Below are 16645 nucleotides of genomic sequence, written 5' to 3'. Positions count from 1 at the left end.
GCTTTATTCGCTTTCCACTGTTGTTGTCAATAGGCTTCTGGACAACATGGCAGTCTCTGGACTTACATTTCAAAACCACGTTTATGTTTCACAACATATAAAACATTATTTCAGGAAAAAAACAAAACATGTGAAATTCTGAATTTATTTTCTAATACTGACGAGAACCCACGTTTTGGACAAATTATTTGTATAATTTTGAGTTCGACTTTTTTTTTTTTCTCTACAGTTACTATAAAATTGTCATATTATTTTACAACTAGTTCGATTGCTCGTCCCCTGGATGGAAGTTATGTAAATTCATGATTAATGAAAGGTTATCTTAGGACATAAAAATTGTTTTCTTTATGTGTAATTGTGTAAAACGTAAAGAAGCCCATAAAAGCTACAGAACACAAAATGTGAAACCGCAAGTTTGCACCAATCTCCGCGTGGACCTAACAAAACTTCAAGAGGGGTTAAAGTAGTAGTTAAAAACGCGAAAACTTTCATGCAAACCGCAAAATGAAAAACTGAAAATGTCTACATACCCCCTTATGGATTTAATAATAAACATCCATATCAGTTTTAATGAAACTTTGTAGAATGGACAGCAACTGCCTGTTGTAGAGACACAAGTGTAGAGGACGACGTTTCGAAGGTCTTCCACCTTTCGTCTTCAGGTCAGTGTGTGTGTCTAGGTGTTGTCGGTCTTTTTTAGTGTCCTGATGGATTGTGGAGAGCGTGTTATGATATATCAATTTTGTTGGAAATCCATCCACGCCCAGTGAAGTAGTTATATGCACGTACAACAGACAGTACTATTATATATGTAGATGTAGATTCTTAGATTGTAAAGAAATTATTTTTTCCACGAAATTACAGTTTAATCTGCGATGATTCAAAATAACTACTCAGGTAAGGATTTTTTGTAAAATATTAGTTACAGTGTGGCAAGTTGTGTGTCTAATGAGATACGAACATTTAGTTACTGGGCATTTCGTTACCGCCGTATTGTTACTAGGACAACTTGTGATGTGTATGTTTTTGTTACGAATGCTGATTTTGTGACAGGTAGTTTAATAAAAATGATATAAATCTTAAACTGCACAATCATTTGGAGGCCATTCAAGAATTGCGCAACGCTATGGGGAAGGGGTGAGAGAGTGTTTAAGCCTGTATTAGAATGCGTTTATGACCATAAAACAAAAATTACATTGAAAACGATTTAGGTCTCCAAAAACATTTATTGTAACTTCTTTACTTTGCTGAAAAATACACGCGCCCTGCGAGAGAGGGGCAATGTGGTGTCCTCTGGTGGTTGAATTAGGTAGAAGTGAATATACTGATAAAATTTACCAATCACAAAAAAACAAAAAGAAAAAGTTTGTAACGAAACATTTCGTAACGATGTGACAATATCGAACTTTTCGTCGTTACAAAAAAGTACGTGTTATACGTTGTACGTAACGATATGTTCCTGGCTCGTCTGTAACTTGTACGTTCATAACAGTTTTAGCAATCAATTTTTTAGTGTTATAAGCCTTCAGACGTATCGCTGAGCTTCTGGCTGGAGGTGGAGGTATTCATGTATAGACACGAAGTTATTTTTAATTGGTTGCTTATTGCATGTTTTATAAAATGCCAGTAACCAAATATAGAGGTGTATGTGTTATAAAATGCCAACAAAGGTGTATGTATTATATAATGCCAACAATCATATACAAAGGTGTGTGTGTATTTTAAACTTTTTCTGATGTTGCACTTAAGTAAGTAATACAAAACTGAGTTTAACATTGGTGACAATATATTTTTAGATATTATGCTAGAATTATGTTTGTTTTTGATATTCACGAAAGATGCATAAAGGTTATTAGCACTAGCCGCCCCTAATTTTAAACTGAGAGACCAAAGGGAAGGCAGTTAATCAATAGTACCCACCGCCAACTTCCGAGCTACGCTAATCATATAGTGATTACCATCGCTCGTATAATGCAGTACGGCCTTCGTTTACGGACCGCGATCTTACAGTAATGGGACTCGAACCGTAAATCCTCGGATTCAAGATTCGGCAATACAACTAAAAGGTCGGTTTAGGTTACAACTTACAGATGTACTATTGTGTTAACGACTGATCTCAGTAACGATTTTCAAATCCAGATGAATGTCTTATTTTCGTGGGCATGTTGCGTTAAACTTTAAAGACATTCATTAAAATTTAAATTCGAATCCATGATGAAAGAAAAGAGACAGATGTAACAAAAACCAATAATTTCGTCATACAACCTTACTATGGAGAAATGCGATTAATTTATTCTTTCACCGGAAATCTCATTTCTTTGGTTTTATGTTTTTTTTTTTTTTTATTGATTCACAATACTTTGCAATAACTTTGTAATTCGAAATTACTGGCTACATTCGCGTTGTTTGGAAACACGGTGTGTTATTGACAAGCATCGCTATTTATCACACATGTAGACGTTATCCAGGGCACACTTACTTTTATAAGTCGTTACAAGTGGTATGAGAAACAAAACGTCGAATCCCCATCACACCAAACATGCTCGCTCTTTCAGCCGTGGGGGCGTTATAATATAACAGTCAATCCTACTGTTCGTTGGTAAAAGAGTAACCCAAGAGTTGTCGGTAGGTGGTGATGACTAGCTGCTTTCCCTCTAGTCTTATACTGCTAAATTAGGGACAGCTAGCGCAGATAGCTCTCATGTAGCTTTGCACGAAATTCAAAAAAACAAACCAAACACCACTTCTTTGTTATTTTCATTACCGTGGGTTCTTGCTCATAGAAAAACTTATTAGTTGCGACAATTTAGTTTCCGAAACATGGAGAGGGTAGCCTTCTGGTCTTTTTATTTTAAACTAGCTAATCAAGTAGTGGGTAATTGGAACATGCTTCATGTAGCATGATCGTGTTAGTTGATGGTGGTCACGTAACCAGGGTCCACCTCATTCCAGTGAAATTAAAAAAAAAGTTAGTATTTCTTTTGTAGGTGTTGACTCGACCATTCATCTATTGAGACTTTATAACTTTAATTAAATACACTAATAACTCAGCCCCTCGCCAGTACAGTGGTAAGTTTACGGATTTACAACGCTAAAATGAGGGGTTCGATTTCCTTCGGTGCGCTCAGCAGATAGCCTGATGTGACTTTGCTATAAGAAAACACACAAACACACACCTTAATAACTCAAATAATTATTTTTGGCAAAATATTAGGTATATAATTTATATCGTATGACACTTACTGTGTCATAACGCAGTATAACGCAAAACTATCTTAAAATTAATTGAAATAAAAGTAATTGCAGTTGTATCTGTATTTACAGTATTGTTATTGTCAAGATAACTAGACAGTTTTCATATATTTTAATAGGAACTTTAGAAATGTAAGAAATAAAATATTAGTAGAAGTGTTTTTGCAAACAATATTTTTTTCAGACATTATATACGATAACTTCCATATCTTCAACACCTGTTTTTTTTCTCTCGTTCTCTCTCTCTCTCTCTCTCTGTGGGTCGTAGGTTCGAATCCCCGTCGCACCAAACATGCTCGCTCTTTCAGCTACGGGAGCATTATAAAGTGACGGCCAATCCCACTAATCGTTGGTAACAGAGTAACCCAAGAGTCGGCGTTTGGTGGTGATGACTAGCTGCTTTCCCTCTAGTCCTACACTTTTAAAATAGGGAAGGCTAGCGCAGATAGCCCTCTTGTAGCTGTGCACGAAATTCTAAACAAACAAATTACCCCTCTCTCTCTCTCTCTCTCTCTCTCTCTCTATATATATATATATATATATCCGCACAAAGCCTTTTAAATTAATCTCAAAATAGAGTACTTTCCGAAAGTGTTCTGGTTATCGGATTTCTTACTCTAATTCCAGAATATCGCTGGTTTGGGGAGTTGCTAGAAATGTACTATTAAAATGAAAGCGCTATTAGTAACTAAAAACAGGTTATTTTGATCATATTCTGTTTAATAAAAATGATCAGTCGTAATCGTAAACTTACGTCGGTTGTTTAATATTTAATTTCGAATAAAATGATCTGTTCTATAATACCATATCCGCGTTTTCCTACATTGCAACGAGTATTAAAATTGAACGTTATATGATTGAAGACCTGACGTAATCACGCTTACGTTAAAGTATAGGAGTGTCTTAACGAAATGATTGGCATCATTTGCGTCAGATTCTACAATTTTTGTTTTCGTAAGTTTTTATCCACAAAAATGATATTAATATATTGCTGTTGTAGCGTATTTTTACCATAATAATGATAGTTTATTAACGACATTAGATGAGTACAGTTTCGTTTAGAGTTTACTTACTAATTTGGCCCGAGATGGCCAGGTGGTTAAGGCGTTCGACTCGTAATCTGAGGGTCGCGGGTTCAAATCCCCGTTGCACCAAACATGCTCGCCTGGTGTTGTGTTTTCCTTCCTCGGTGGGCAATACTTTTTCAGAACAGACGATCTACCAGTTTTCCTTTTGGCCTTTGTATCCAGGCGAAGTTGGGTGAATTGGGCGGTCCTTGGATAACATTGCTGTATCCAATGGTCAGCCCATCTCACCATGGCTTCTTACAGTCCCCACCCGATTGTGACCTATCTTTAAGTCATCTGAGAAAAGTAGATTCTCTTGATTAGAAATACTGTCTGCTATTCGCTGAACATCTTTCGAACCATCCTTCCATTCCTATTTATACAGATAGTTCCAAATCAGGTAATTCAGTGGGCTCTGCTATGGTTTGCTATGGGTCAGTAATTGCGCACAGAATCCCCTCTACAGTTTCTGTGTTCAATGTTGAACTGTATGCCATTTTTTCTTGCCCTGGATCACATAGAAGCTGAGCAGTACTCTAATTGCACGATTTATACTGACTTACTTAGTTCTCTTCTGGCCCTGGAATCGCTTCACGTTAGTTCTCACCCTGTTCTCGTCGATATTCAAAACCGACTGGCCCATTTCTCTTTAACATCTACTTCTATCCAGTTTTTCTGGATACCGGGCCACGTTGGTTTTCGCGGGAACGAGCTCGCTGACACCGCAGCTAAATCTATCTGCTCTGGCACTATCACCGCTGTACGTGTTCCATACATGGACTCTGCTCCTGTATTCAAGGCTCGGTTCCGTGTCAGTTGGCAGTCGATTTGGAGTGAGCAAAGTGAAAACAAGCTTTTCCAAATACAAACTTATATTGGACTTTGGCCGTCTTGCTTTCGTAAGGATTGGAAAGAGGAAGCTGTTCCGCTGTTCCAACTAGACTACGCATTGGTCACAGTTTTTTAACCCATCGTTTGCTTTTATCTGGGATTGATGCACCAATGTGTTGTCTGTGTAACACTCAGGTCACAATAAACCACATTTTACTGTCTTGCCGTCGTTACGACTCTCAACGACGCCACCGTTTTCAACATGTTCAGTCCCAAGGTTTGTCCATAACCTTAAACAGTGTTATTAGTGATGGTGACATTGTCCACCTTGGTAATGTTTTTAGTTTTTTAATTTATATGTTAGACCTTTTTTATGTGATTCTCTTTTGAGAATCAAAGTCCATCTATTTCGATTTGAAATTAGAAAATGGGCGTAACGTCAAATAACTCAGAACCAGGATTGGAAAAGTCAACTTCAGGTGACTGATGGTGGTTTTTGAACTTACCTGTTAGTCATCCTGGCGAGTTATGATAATTACAATTATGCTACAGAAAGTCCTTTACAACTTGTATTACTGTAGTTTTTCTCTTAACGTTGTAGACTAGATGTAAACATTTGTTTTATGCTATTTATGTTTTTAAACTTTGTTTTACATTTCCTTTTATGAATTTACTAAATTTACTTTAATTTTACCTTTTTACCAGATGCTTGACGCAGATAGCCTAGCTACTTTGTGACATAAAACACCATAAAAAAGAAATAAAAAAAACCTTTGTGATCTTTGACCTGACTTGCTAAATAATAACTGCTTATGTGTACAAACAAGAAACATATATAATCACTTCCAATGCTGTTTTGTGCCTTATTGGATGTGGGTTGGTACATAGATGTCACTGCTTTGTAAGTTTATCGTAAGACTGTTACCAATATACATTCGAAAACGATGTTTCCAACACCTGCTAGTCTTTTTCCGGTAATTGTGTATCTAAGACATATAAATACTGTACGAGTTTAGATTTCTCAACACAGTGTTTTTGGTAAAATTATTTTAAGTTACAAAAAAATTAAAATATATTATTATTTGTTTTTGCAAAAACTTTGGTATGCTGGGAAATAAATACCAAGTACACGTGACTTGATTCATATATGAAAATAATACGTTTTACAATGTGAATACATATTTGCTAATGCAAAGAAGTTTAATAACGTAAGCCTAATCAAGATGTTTAAATATTCCTATGAAGTTTGGACAACGGATTATTAGAAAGGTGCATTAAAATAATTGTAATGAACTGAACTTATAGCATTTTTTCAAAATAAATTTAGAGTAGACAACCCTACATTCCACCTTTCCATGAATTGTTTTGTTTAACCATTTCTTTTGTTACGTAACTATTTTTTATTACAGAGACAAGGTATCTGATATTCAGTGCTAAATTTTCTTCCGTGAAACAACCTGGTTTCACTTTACCTGCCCGTGTATCTATAGAAAGTTTCGATCGATCATGATTGAGAATCATAGCACTGCTCTCAGGGCTGGATGAATGACACAAAACATAAGTAACGCTTCACTTACTTAGCCTTCCCTCTCTTTCTCACGGCTCTCGCACGAAAAGTACAAGACAATCTGGCAGTGTATTACCGTGTCTTAATTTTTGAAGCATAACGTGAACTTAAATTAAACTTTTGGCGCTGTATAAAATAATATGCGAGATATTCATTTTATTGCAATGTATAAAATTATAAATCATATATGTGTTATGTGCTGTCTCTCTCTGTATATAAAATAAATACCGGAATTACTATGTTATGTGTTGTTAAGCCTAACATTTAGGGTTAGCTAATAAGGCAAGGTTCTAAGGTTATTTCTGTTCATCCTGCTACATGACAATTTGAAATCAGGACTGTTACAACCGAATTGGCTTTGTTTGTTTGTAGTTAAGTCAATTTCTAGCGTTTTAAGTCCGCAGAAATACTGCTATACCACTGGGGAAGGGGGAATCGAATTGGACAATATGTTCGAAATTCGACATTTATGACAAACATAAACGTGTAGACGTTATATTTGTAGTTGTGCCTCCTTTACTGCTGGAACAACACGTGTGGAAAATGTTTCTAACGATACCTAGTTTAGGCCCAGCATGGTCAGATGGTTAAGGTACTCGAATCGTAATATGAGGGTAGCGGGTTTGAATCCCCGTTCCAACAAACATGCTCGCACTTTCAGCCGTGGGGGCGTTATAATGATACGGTCAACCCCACTATTCGGTGGTTAAAGAGTAACTCAAGAATTGGCGGTGGGCGGTGATGACTAGCTGCTTTCTCTCTAGTCTTATATTGCTAAAGCGAAGACTGTTAGCGCAGATGGCCATCATGTATCTTTGCGCGAATTTCAAAAACAAACAATACCTAGTTTAATGTGTCCTGTTGGGACAGTGGTAAGTCTTCAGATATACAACACTAAAATAAGGAGCTCGATTCACCTCGGTGGACACAGCAAATAGGCCAATGAGTCTGTTATAAAACACACACTTCGTTTAATACTATAATCATACATACATGTAGGCATTATGTTTCTAACGATACCTGGTTTAATGTTTTAATTATATACATGTATGGACTTAGTATTTCTAGCGATACGCCGCTTATTGCTGTAACCACACAAATAAGATATTAATAATTGTAATTCCTTTAAAAGTTACCTGCTGTTGATCTGATCCAAGGGCAAGTTTGTATTACGAGTAAAATACGCGTATTTGTACACAGGAAACTCATTTATGCAGAGTGAGGCTTCAGTGATTTTCACCTTGCACCATTAGTCTAGGGTTTTAGTGATTTTTGCATAACAGCTGTCTTGAGGCTTCAGTGATTTTTCCCTAACGTGGATGTACTAAGAGCTTTATCGATTTTTATATAACGTCCCTACACTAGGGCGTCAGTGATTTTTCACATAATGTCCCTGGACTAGGGCTTCAGTAATCTTCACATAACGTCCCTATACTAGGGCTTCGGTGATTTTCGCATAACACTGCTAGACTAAGGTTTTAATGATTTTCACATAACGCCCTAGAATAGGACTTCAGTGATATCCACATGACCCCGATAAACTGGGACTTTAGCATTTTTTACATAAAATCGTTCTATTTGATTTAAGCGATATTCACGTAACACTGTTAAACTGGGGGCTTTGATGATTTCTAGGTAATACCGATAGGTAAGGTTTGGATGAATTTCATATAACAGCTTTACGAAACACGTATAAATTTGTTACCGTTTTCTTGTGATTGTCGAGATTGTTTTAAAAGTATTTGTCTAATACGTTCAACCAAACCACTCTGACTTGGCTTGTAAAAACGCCTCCAAATTTTGATTGCTGACTGGATGGGTATGTGGCTATTCTTACTAAAAAAGAAATACTCGTGTAGTAAAATGCTAAAGGACTCAGATCCAAAGAACACATGTCGAAGAAGAGAACCCTCAGTGTTCATCAAAGTGAAAATAAAATAAAAATGAATTCCTACAGCAGAGCGTTTAAAACAATAACTGACTTGGAAACCACACCCAGGCTAAACTGTATTATCGTCCTCATTTCCAAAGTAAAGACCTATGGTTAAGAAAAAGATGCTTACACTGCCATTTCAATGAGTCTGGGCGTATGTTCTGATGTCTGTAACAAGATAATTAACAATAATTTAAAGTTTGCAAGATTCTAACCATGAATAAGATGGAAGAAGAAACTGCACTTACAGCAATCTAGTTTGTTCATATTCTTCCATAGTTCTTTAAGATTGTTCCAATGCTCTTTTGTGCCTTAGCTGTGCATAAACTACCTCTTCGAAGCTGTAGACCCAAAGTATGGACTGGTGCACGAAAATATCCACAACAGGAGTGGGTAAAATGACGATATGGTTGTTTCTCGAAGATGTCTGATGCTATAGGAAAACCGTTAGAGGGTTACTTTTATATATATATATAAAAAAGCATGTTAAGATGCCATCTTTACTGTACACCTTCGGCACTTGCTATAGTCGGGCTTAATCATCGTTTCTGGAAAAAAAGTGTAAATGGCCTTCAATACATTAATATTCACATGGTTAACAAAGTTAATGGACTTTGACTAATTAATCAGGCCACTCCAACAAAGTCATGGAAGGAGGAAGAGGTCTAGTGTACCTGACCCTCCTGGGTATACAAATATATATACCCAAACACCAGAGAGAGAGAGAGAGAGAGAGACGAGCGAATTGGAGGTTAAAACTGATAGACCGAGTATTCCCACCGCAGTGTGGGGCGTACTTCCGCAGTCACTTTCAAAACATAGGATATATTTTATAATTCCATGTTGTAACTTGTACCTCAGGATCTTTTTTTTTTAAATGCAGCGTATTTTGTTTAATTTTAATGAGTTTTGTTGTGGCTTTAAAGTTTGATTATAATATACACACACACACACACACACACACTATAATCCAACTTTATATATGTATGTGTGTGTTTAATATAGTGATGACAATTGCTTGCGGGCTTGGCATGGCACGGTGGTTAAGACATTCAACTCTTAATCCGAGGGTCGCGGGTTCGAATCCTCGTCACATCAAACATACTCGCCCTTTCAGCCGTGGGGGCGTTATAATGTGACGGTCAGTCCCACTATTCGTTGGTAGCCCAAGAGTTGGCGGTGGGTGGTGATGACTAGCTGCATTCCTTGTCTTACACTGCCAAATTAGGGACGACTAGCGCAGATAGTCCTCGTGCAGCTGCATGAATTTCAAAAGCAAACAAACAAACTGCTTGTCGCTCCTTAAGTTTCGTCTTTATTTTTCTTCTGTAAAGCAAATAGAAATAACAAGTTATACCCACAATAAAGAAGGTGATACCGAGAACGAGATTTTATTGTTGGTTTCTGATGTGGATGATTGAAAACTAATTCTATTTGAGGGGCCCATCATTATTAATTTTCATTAGATACACGTAACGAAAGCAGGCGGTTCTTGTTACGCCAAGCACTTGGCACGTGACCCGCTGTACATATTTTGTAAATTTCCATTACTCACATTAACTGTCATCTCCGAATCTATCGCCTCCCCCCCTCTTCCCAATATTAACAAATATTTCATTTATATGTTAAACAATACATCACGGAATTCAATATGTAGGTAATACGTAGCAACATATATGACGTAGTTTTACTGCACTCTTTCGTGAACGTATGTTTGTGTGCGTGTTTAGAATAATTAACGCATTTGTTTGTCTTCTGTGAGACTTGTATTAACTTTCTTTTGTAACCGTAGTTGTATAACGTTGCATTAGCGTACGAACACCATAATTAAAATTTATTTGAAGCTTTATAAAATTATTGAGGTCATCACTGCTAAATGTTGTGAAATTATTTTTTAAGAACTGTAAGGCTTCGCACGTGGTTGGACAAGTTGTACTCATAAAGGCAAGTATGAAGACCTTGAAGTCATTTTAACGTCACTTCACCGATGGGGTTTCAGATCAGCTAACATTCCATGTTTTATCTGTTATTCGTCTAAATAATTCTTCTAGAACAGAATTACTATTATTAAGAATCAGACACGCCCGTTTTTATGTCTATTTAAGGCTGATATTTTTTGGGTGTTATCAAAATGAAATTAAAGTTTTCATTTCATTGTCAAAACGTTATCGAAAGCCATACGTTACAAGAATCGCTGGGAGTTTAATTTCAACAACGATTGTCTTGGTAAAATATGTGTGATGGCGTCGACCTAAGTACGGTGAAAAGGCACTGCGCAGTACTACGTCATCAGCAAATCGCACATGTTATGACGTCACATATTATCACCATAATATTTTCAGTGTTGCGAAAATTATTAACATTTGTCGTAAGCGGCCTCGGGGCACCCTAGGTGCTAATGCATCTTCGTTGATTTACCTACTGGCACCCATCTCATCTCCAGACAGTCGTTCCCAGTGTAGTAGTGATAGACTTAGAGTCCACACCACCCACCACAAACTCATGGGCTACTTTACGAATAGTGGTAACTAGTAACACATTATAACATACCTACTACAGAAAGGGCGAGCACGTTGAACGACGGGGATTCGAACCCGTGACCCACAGATTATAAGTTGAATATCTTAGTCACTAGGCCATATAAGGCCTCAGTATATTAATATTTTACAAGTTGCATAAAATAATGTCCCCAAGTAATTATCAAAATATTTATCAGCAGCAGTTTTACTGACGTCATCGGTGGCTTATAACGACTGGAAATTTGTTTGTCCTGTAGAGGAAATCATTCATAGAGTAACGTTTACTACTTACTGTACAGTGTGTTCATGCTCATGTAAGTAGAGCTTTTGGACACTGGGAAAGTGTATATGCAAGGAAACTTAAGTGTAGGATAGTGAAGTATTCCATGTTTCTTGATTCTGAGTAAACATGGTACAGTTGATATATAGTCAGTGTTCAAACTACACCATTCTGGGTAAAGTGGTACAGTTGATATATAGTCAGTGTTCAAACTACACCATTCTGGGTAAAGTGGTACAGTTGATATATAGTCAGTGTTCAGACTACACCTTTCTGGGTAAAGTGGTATAGTTGACATAATCAGTGATAAGACTACACCTTTCTGGGTAAAGTGGTTAATTAATATATAGTCAGTGATCAGACTACACCTTTCTGGATAAAGTGGTAAATTAATATATAGTCAGTGATCAGACTACACCTTTCTGGATAAAGTGGTACAGTTGATATATACTCAGTGATTAGAATACACCTTTTTGAGTAAAGTGGTACAAGTATTATACCAATGTGATTTGCATGATATGACAGAAATTACAAATGAAACCTGACCGTGAAGTTGATTCCTGGATCACAACTATTCCAACAGCTTATTTCCTGAAAGGACGACTTTATATCTCTGTAGTTATTCGACACACAAACAGCCATATAGCTCTGAACACCTACTTCGGTATACGAAACAGCCCCTCGAGTTGTAGAGCATGGAACGTTCTCTAACAACATTTTGACAGGATTTTGAAACACTAATGCCAGATTACCTAGTATTTACATGTTTTGGTCAAAATATGAAACACCTAGAAACAAAGGAACGCTTTATGTCAGGGTGTTGTGAAATAATAACTGTATGCTATTCCCTTAGAAACTCCTCTCACGAACTCAACACATTTTTTGTAAACTCGTATAGAAGTACAATTAATTTTAACTTTATTTTTATACATATTTCTGTTGACTTTGTAAACGTGTTTATTCCTGTCATTTAGATCCGGGATCTCTCAGTTTACGTCTTCGATACGTTGTTTAATTTTTCGTTGTTGCTGTTTAGTAAACTCTGGAATTGTTTGAAGTATTTTACACTCATCCTATTGAAATTGAAGATAATACATATTATATCTAATGAACGCGACATTTGTTTCATCAAGATAGAAACTAAAGTACTTATTTTGTGCGATAATAAAGAATGCTATTTACCAGGAAGGACGTTTAATACCATCACGTAAACACTAAATATGATTAGCTCAGAGATCGTGACCCGGATGTATTTTCCTTATGCGTCATCGTTTAAGAAAATGACTCTACGTTAAACTGGGAAGATGAATTTGTTTCATGCTAAGCGTTTCGGAGCTTACACCCAACAAATGTAACGGTAATTTGGTTCGCGAAAAGATTATATTTACATTCTAAACGATTTTCTAAAACTGGTTAAGTGAAACGAAAAAAAAAATACGCATTTGCACATGCCATTTTTTCTCTAGATATTTATTTAATAAACAATGTTCAGTAGTTACCAATTAATTATTTTATGAAAACGCTTTTCAAAACATTTTCTTTCATGAAAATTAAGTTTTCTGTTCTTCTTTACTAAGTATAAGAAATGTACTTGCATGTGTTTTGTGTTAAGCACTCAGGAAATAAACTTTAATGGATTGGTATGGCTTTGAAGTGACGACAGAATGATTATAAAAAGTTCAAAGACAGAAGTATTCTGAAGAGAGAATTTTAATCGATTTGATATAGATAACACGATTTTATTAGAGTATCCATCAGAAAGTCGCTTTAGGTTATTTTTTGTGTTAATGTCGAAAATAATTAAGTGATGAGTTTGTTTAGTTATATATAATTAATACGGACAGTTACACTCACACAACACATTGGTATATGTGATGAGTTTTTTAGTTATATGTAATTAATACGGACAGTTACACTCACATAACACATCGGTATATGTGATGAGTTTGTTTAGTTATATATAATTAATACGGACAGTTACACTCGCGTAACACATCGGTATACGTGATGAGTTTGTTTAGTTATATATAATTAATACGGACAGTTACTCGCATAACACATCGGTATATGTGATGAGTTTGTTTAGTTATATATAATTAATACGGACAGTTACTCACATAACACATCGGTATATTTGATGAGTTTGTTTAGTTATATATAATTAATACGGACAGTTACACTCACACAACACATCGATATATGTGATGAGTTTGTTTAGTTATATATAATTAATACGGACAGTTACACTCACACAACACATCGGTATATGTGATGAGTTTTTTTAGTTATATATAATTAATACGGACAGTTACACTCACACAACACATCGGTATATGTGATGAGTTTGTTTAGTTATATATAATTAATACGGACAGTTACTCGCATAACACATCGGTATATGTAAAGTGCTTGACAGAAAGATTAGTTACATTTTTCTTCGAGTTCAGTCGTGTCTCTCTGCTTATTTTGTACAAATCAGTCTTCAAGTATCTCTACAACCTAGAACATATTTGAGTTTTTTCTTTCAAAGTGCTGAAGTCCTTCCAAGGTTTGGCCGACTGCTGACACAACTGTATATACTACCTCTTATTTACACGGCCCTGTAGGACAGAGTTCTATAAGATACATCCGGCTTCGACAGTTTGAGCTCCTTCAGTAGAAGAGTTATTGCACTTCAAACTTTGAAGTCTGAAAGGAATGTAGTTCTCTTGACTTAGTACGTCAGTAGCTCACCGATATCGTATTTCTTGTTATTGCTACAATCATACCGTAGCCATATCGTATTTCTTGTTATTGCTACAATCATACCCTAGCAATCCCTCTGTTGCTGGCGCTGTTCAGATTCGATTCAACTGACTGACAGTAAGACTTCCTGTTCACTGACGAGTATCACGTCTAAATACTCCTTAAATAAAGTATGGTTCGTCACCAGGGAAAAACTCTCACTACTCACTGGATATATCCCGCGAACAGTCTAAACCTGATGTTACGTTACTTCAATTTCTTTGGGATTTAAATAATCTCTTTCGCACAAGATGAATATTGAGTTGAATGTGGATCGCTCGCGCTTGATTTTTGAGAAGTTAAAAACAGGAGGTTTTTGTGAATTTCATCTGAAAGAAGTGACTATTGTCTGTTTCTACAATGTAGTCTTGAAACTTTAACAAAAGAGTAATAAAATCAAAAAAGGTAAAAGGATGCAAATAAAAAACAGATTTTTTTGTTTCACCCTTTTAAAGGTGATAGGTGGTAAAGCATTATGATGTGAAAGGCATTGCTAAGTACCATGATATACAAAAATAAAGTTGATGAACATTCACATAAAGATGCAAGAAAGGCCGATAGATAGGGCACATGTATATATATATATATATGAAGATAATATTGATGCTGAAGAGATAAAAAAAAATAACGTTAAAATGGGAACTGAAATGCTACCTTCAAGAGGTACGTTTACTTAACTTGCTTACTCCTAAATGGTAGTACTTTATTTTTATTTTTTATGCATTTTTTCGTTTAATTTTTTTTGTTTGCTTTTGAGAGCAGTCATCTTCCCACAACTGTCTGCATGATATAGATGTGGGACGTAGTGGGCTAAAGCACTCGCACCTCGCTCTCTTAATTTCTATTATTTTAATTTTAAATTCTATTGCAATTTCTCTGTTTTATTTCTTTGTGTGAAACTGACAAATGGAGGTTAAGACTGATAGGTGGTGTATTCCCATCGCAGTGTGATTCCTACTTCTGCAGTCACCTTCAAAACCTAGGATACATTTTACATCCCACATTATTGCTTGTATCCTGTAATCCTTTCAACTGGAGCAGAGTTTTTTAATTTTTTACTTTTATTTTATTCTATTATTATACAGTACAGTGTTAGAAAAAAGTCAAAATTAGAGTTCAGGCTACTTTCAAAGAACAACGGAGGATAAATCACAGGTGAAACATCGGAATGTTATTAATATTTTTATTTAGTACTACAGAAACACAGTGGAAGTGCTTGAGTTCAGCAAACAGCTAATATTTTGTGTCACCCCTTTTGCTTTTATAAATGCACACAGTCTTTCAGGCATTGTTGCGACATATTTAATCAAAATATTTTTTTGGTATTTTACTTTAAATGCCCCCAATACTCTCTCATAAAGTTTCTTTGGAAGTAACTTTTGATTTGTCAGATTTGTTTAATTCGGTTGAGGTCGAGGATCGTGGGGACCATTGCATTATTTGAATGATTCCAGCAGCTTCTTTCTTAGCTATGTAATTTCTGCATAGGTTAGATGAGAGTTTGGGGTCATTATCTTCTTGGCAGTAGAATCATTTACCAATAATATCCAGACCGCTGGGTACATCATGATGGATCAGTATCTGATGGTATTTGCGCTCGTCCATTATTTCATCTATTTTGCAAATATTTCCTTTCGCTTCAGCATATAAACACCTCCAAATCATTATACTGTCTTCCCCACGATTAATGGTAGGTGCTATGTATTGAGATAAGTATCTTTCACCTTTCTTGGGTCGGATATACAATCTACGCTTTGAACCAAATAATTCAACTTGGTTGAATTCTGTCTTGTAAGCTACATAAACAAAGACACTTAACATCAGTATCACTGAATTTAGGTGTTCTGTCTCTTCCTTTCCTGCTTTTAAATTTACCTGTCTCGCTCTCACGATCTAGTGTTTGGGGAGCATTTCAAGCCTGTAGCAATTTGTCGGAGAGTCCAACCAGCATCACTTAACACTTGTATGTGAACTCTCTGCTCTACTGAAAGTTCTCTATGGTTTTTGAGTTGTGGTATGACAACGAAACGTAATATATAGTGTTCAACATTGTTTATATCAAGGATTATTTGTGAAGTCTTATTACATTATATCTTCTATTATATACCGGTATCACATGCTAGCTTCTTTCAGGATGGTTAAAATACTGCATGGTGTAGTATGTAAGTTATTTCGGACTCTAGATTTGATCAGTATGCTAACTGAATTAGAACTGTTATGAATAGCCCATGGTACAAGTATATGGGAATTATAAATAATGATAAGTATTATCACCCTGGTTCATTTACTTGTCAACATGGATCAAAGTGTTAAAATATAGATTTTGTAATAGCATGGAAGAATTAGCCGTCTAATTAAGGAATGATAAAATATGTTTTTGTCCTAACACTTACACAGTACTGTACATTACAT

General features: G+C 35.9%; 2 protein-coding genes across 19 annotated transcripts in view; one reads left to right on the top strand and one right to left on the bottom strand.

Moving 5' to 3' along the window:
* LOC143257477 (complexin-like) overlaps nt 1-16645 on the top strand; it is a 339522-nt gene that overhangs the window by 19358 nt on the left and 303519 nt on the right. The gene's annotated exons all lie outside the window — the stretch shown is intronic.
* The window catches only part of LOC143257479 (uncharacterized), a 63810-nt gene that overhangs the window by 18290 nt on the left and 28875 nt on the right, over nt 1-16645 (bottom strand). For 2 of the 8 annotated variants that reach the window (XR_013031877.1, XR_013031873.1), the window contains exon 1: nt 8866-9373. The exons of 2 other annotated variants lie outside the window; for them this stretch is intronic. Coding sequence is in view for 1 of the 6 variants with exons in the window: in XM_076516204.1 (XP_076372319.1) it covers nt 11996-12166 (171 nt within the window). In the remaining 5 variants the exon portion in view is untranslated. Of the gene's footprint in view, nt 1-4325; nt 5382-8865; nt 9374-10011; nt 10226-11995; nt 14728-16645 lie in introns of those variants that run through there. 4 more of the 8 variants (XR_013031878.1, XR_013031876.1, XR_013031874.1 and 1 more) reach the window with 4 other exon arrangements.

Source organism: Tachypleus tridentatus, chromosome 7, assembly GCF_004210375.1.
Source record: "Tachypleus tridentatus isolate NWPU-2018 chromosome 7, ASM421037v1, whole genome shotgun sequence".
Lineage (NCBI taxonomy): Eukaryota > Metazoa > Arthropoda > Merostomata > Xiphosura > Limulidae > Tachypleus > Tachypleus tridentatus.
Note: the sequence above shows the minus strand (reverse complement) of the source record. Positions and strands in the feature narration are given on the sequence as shown.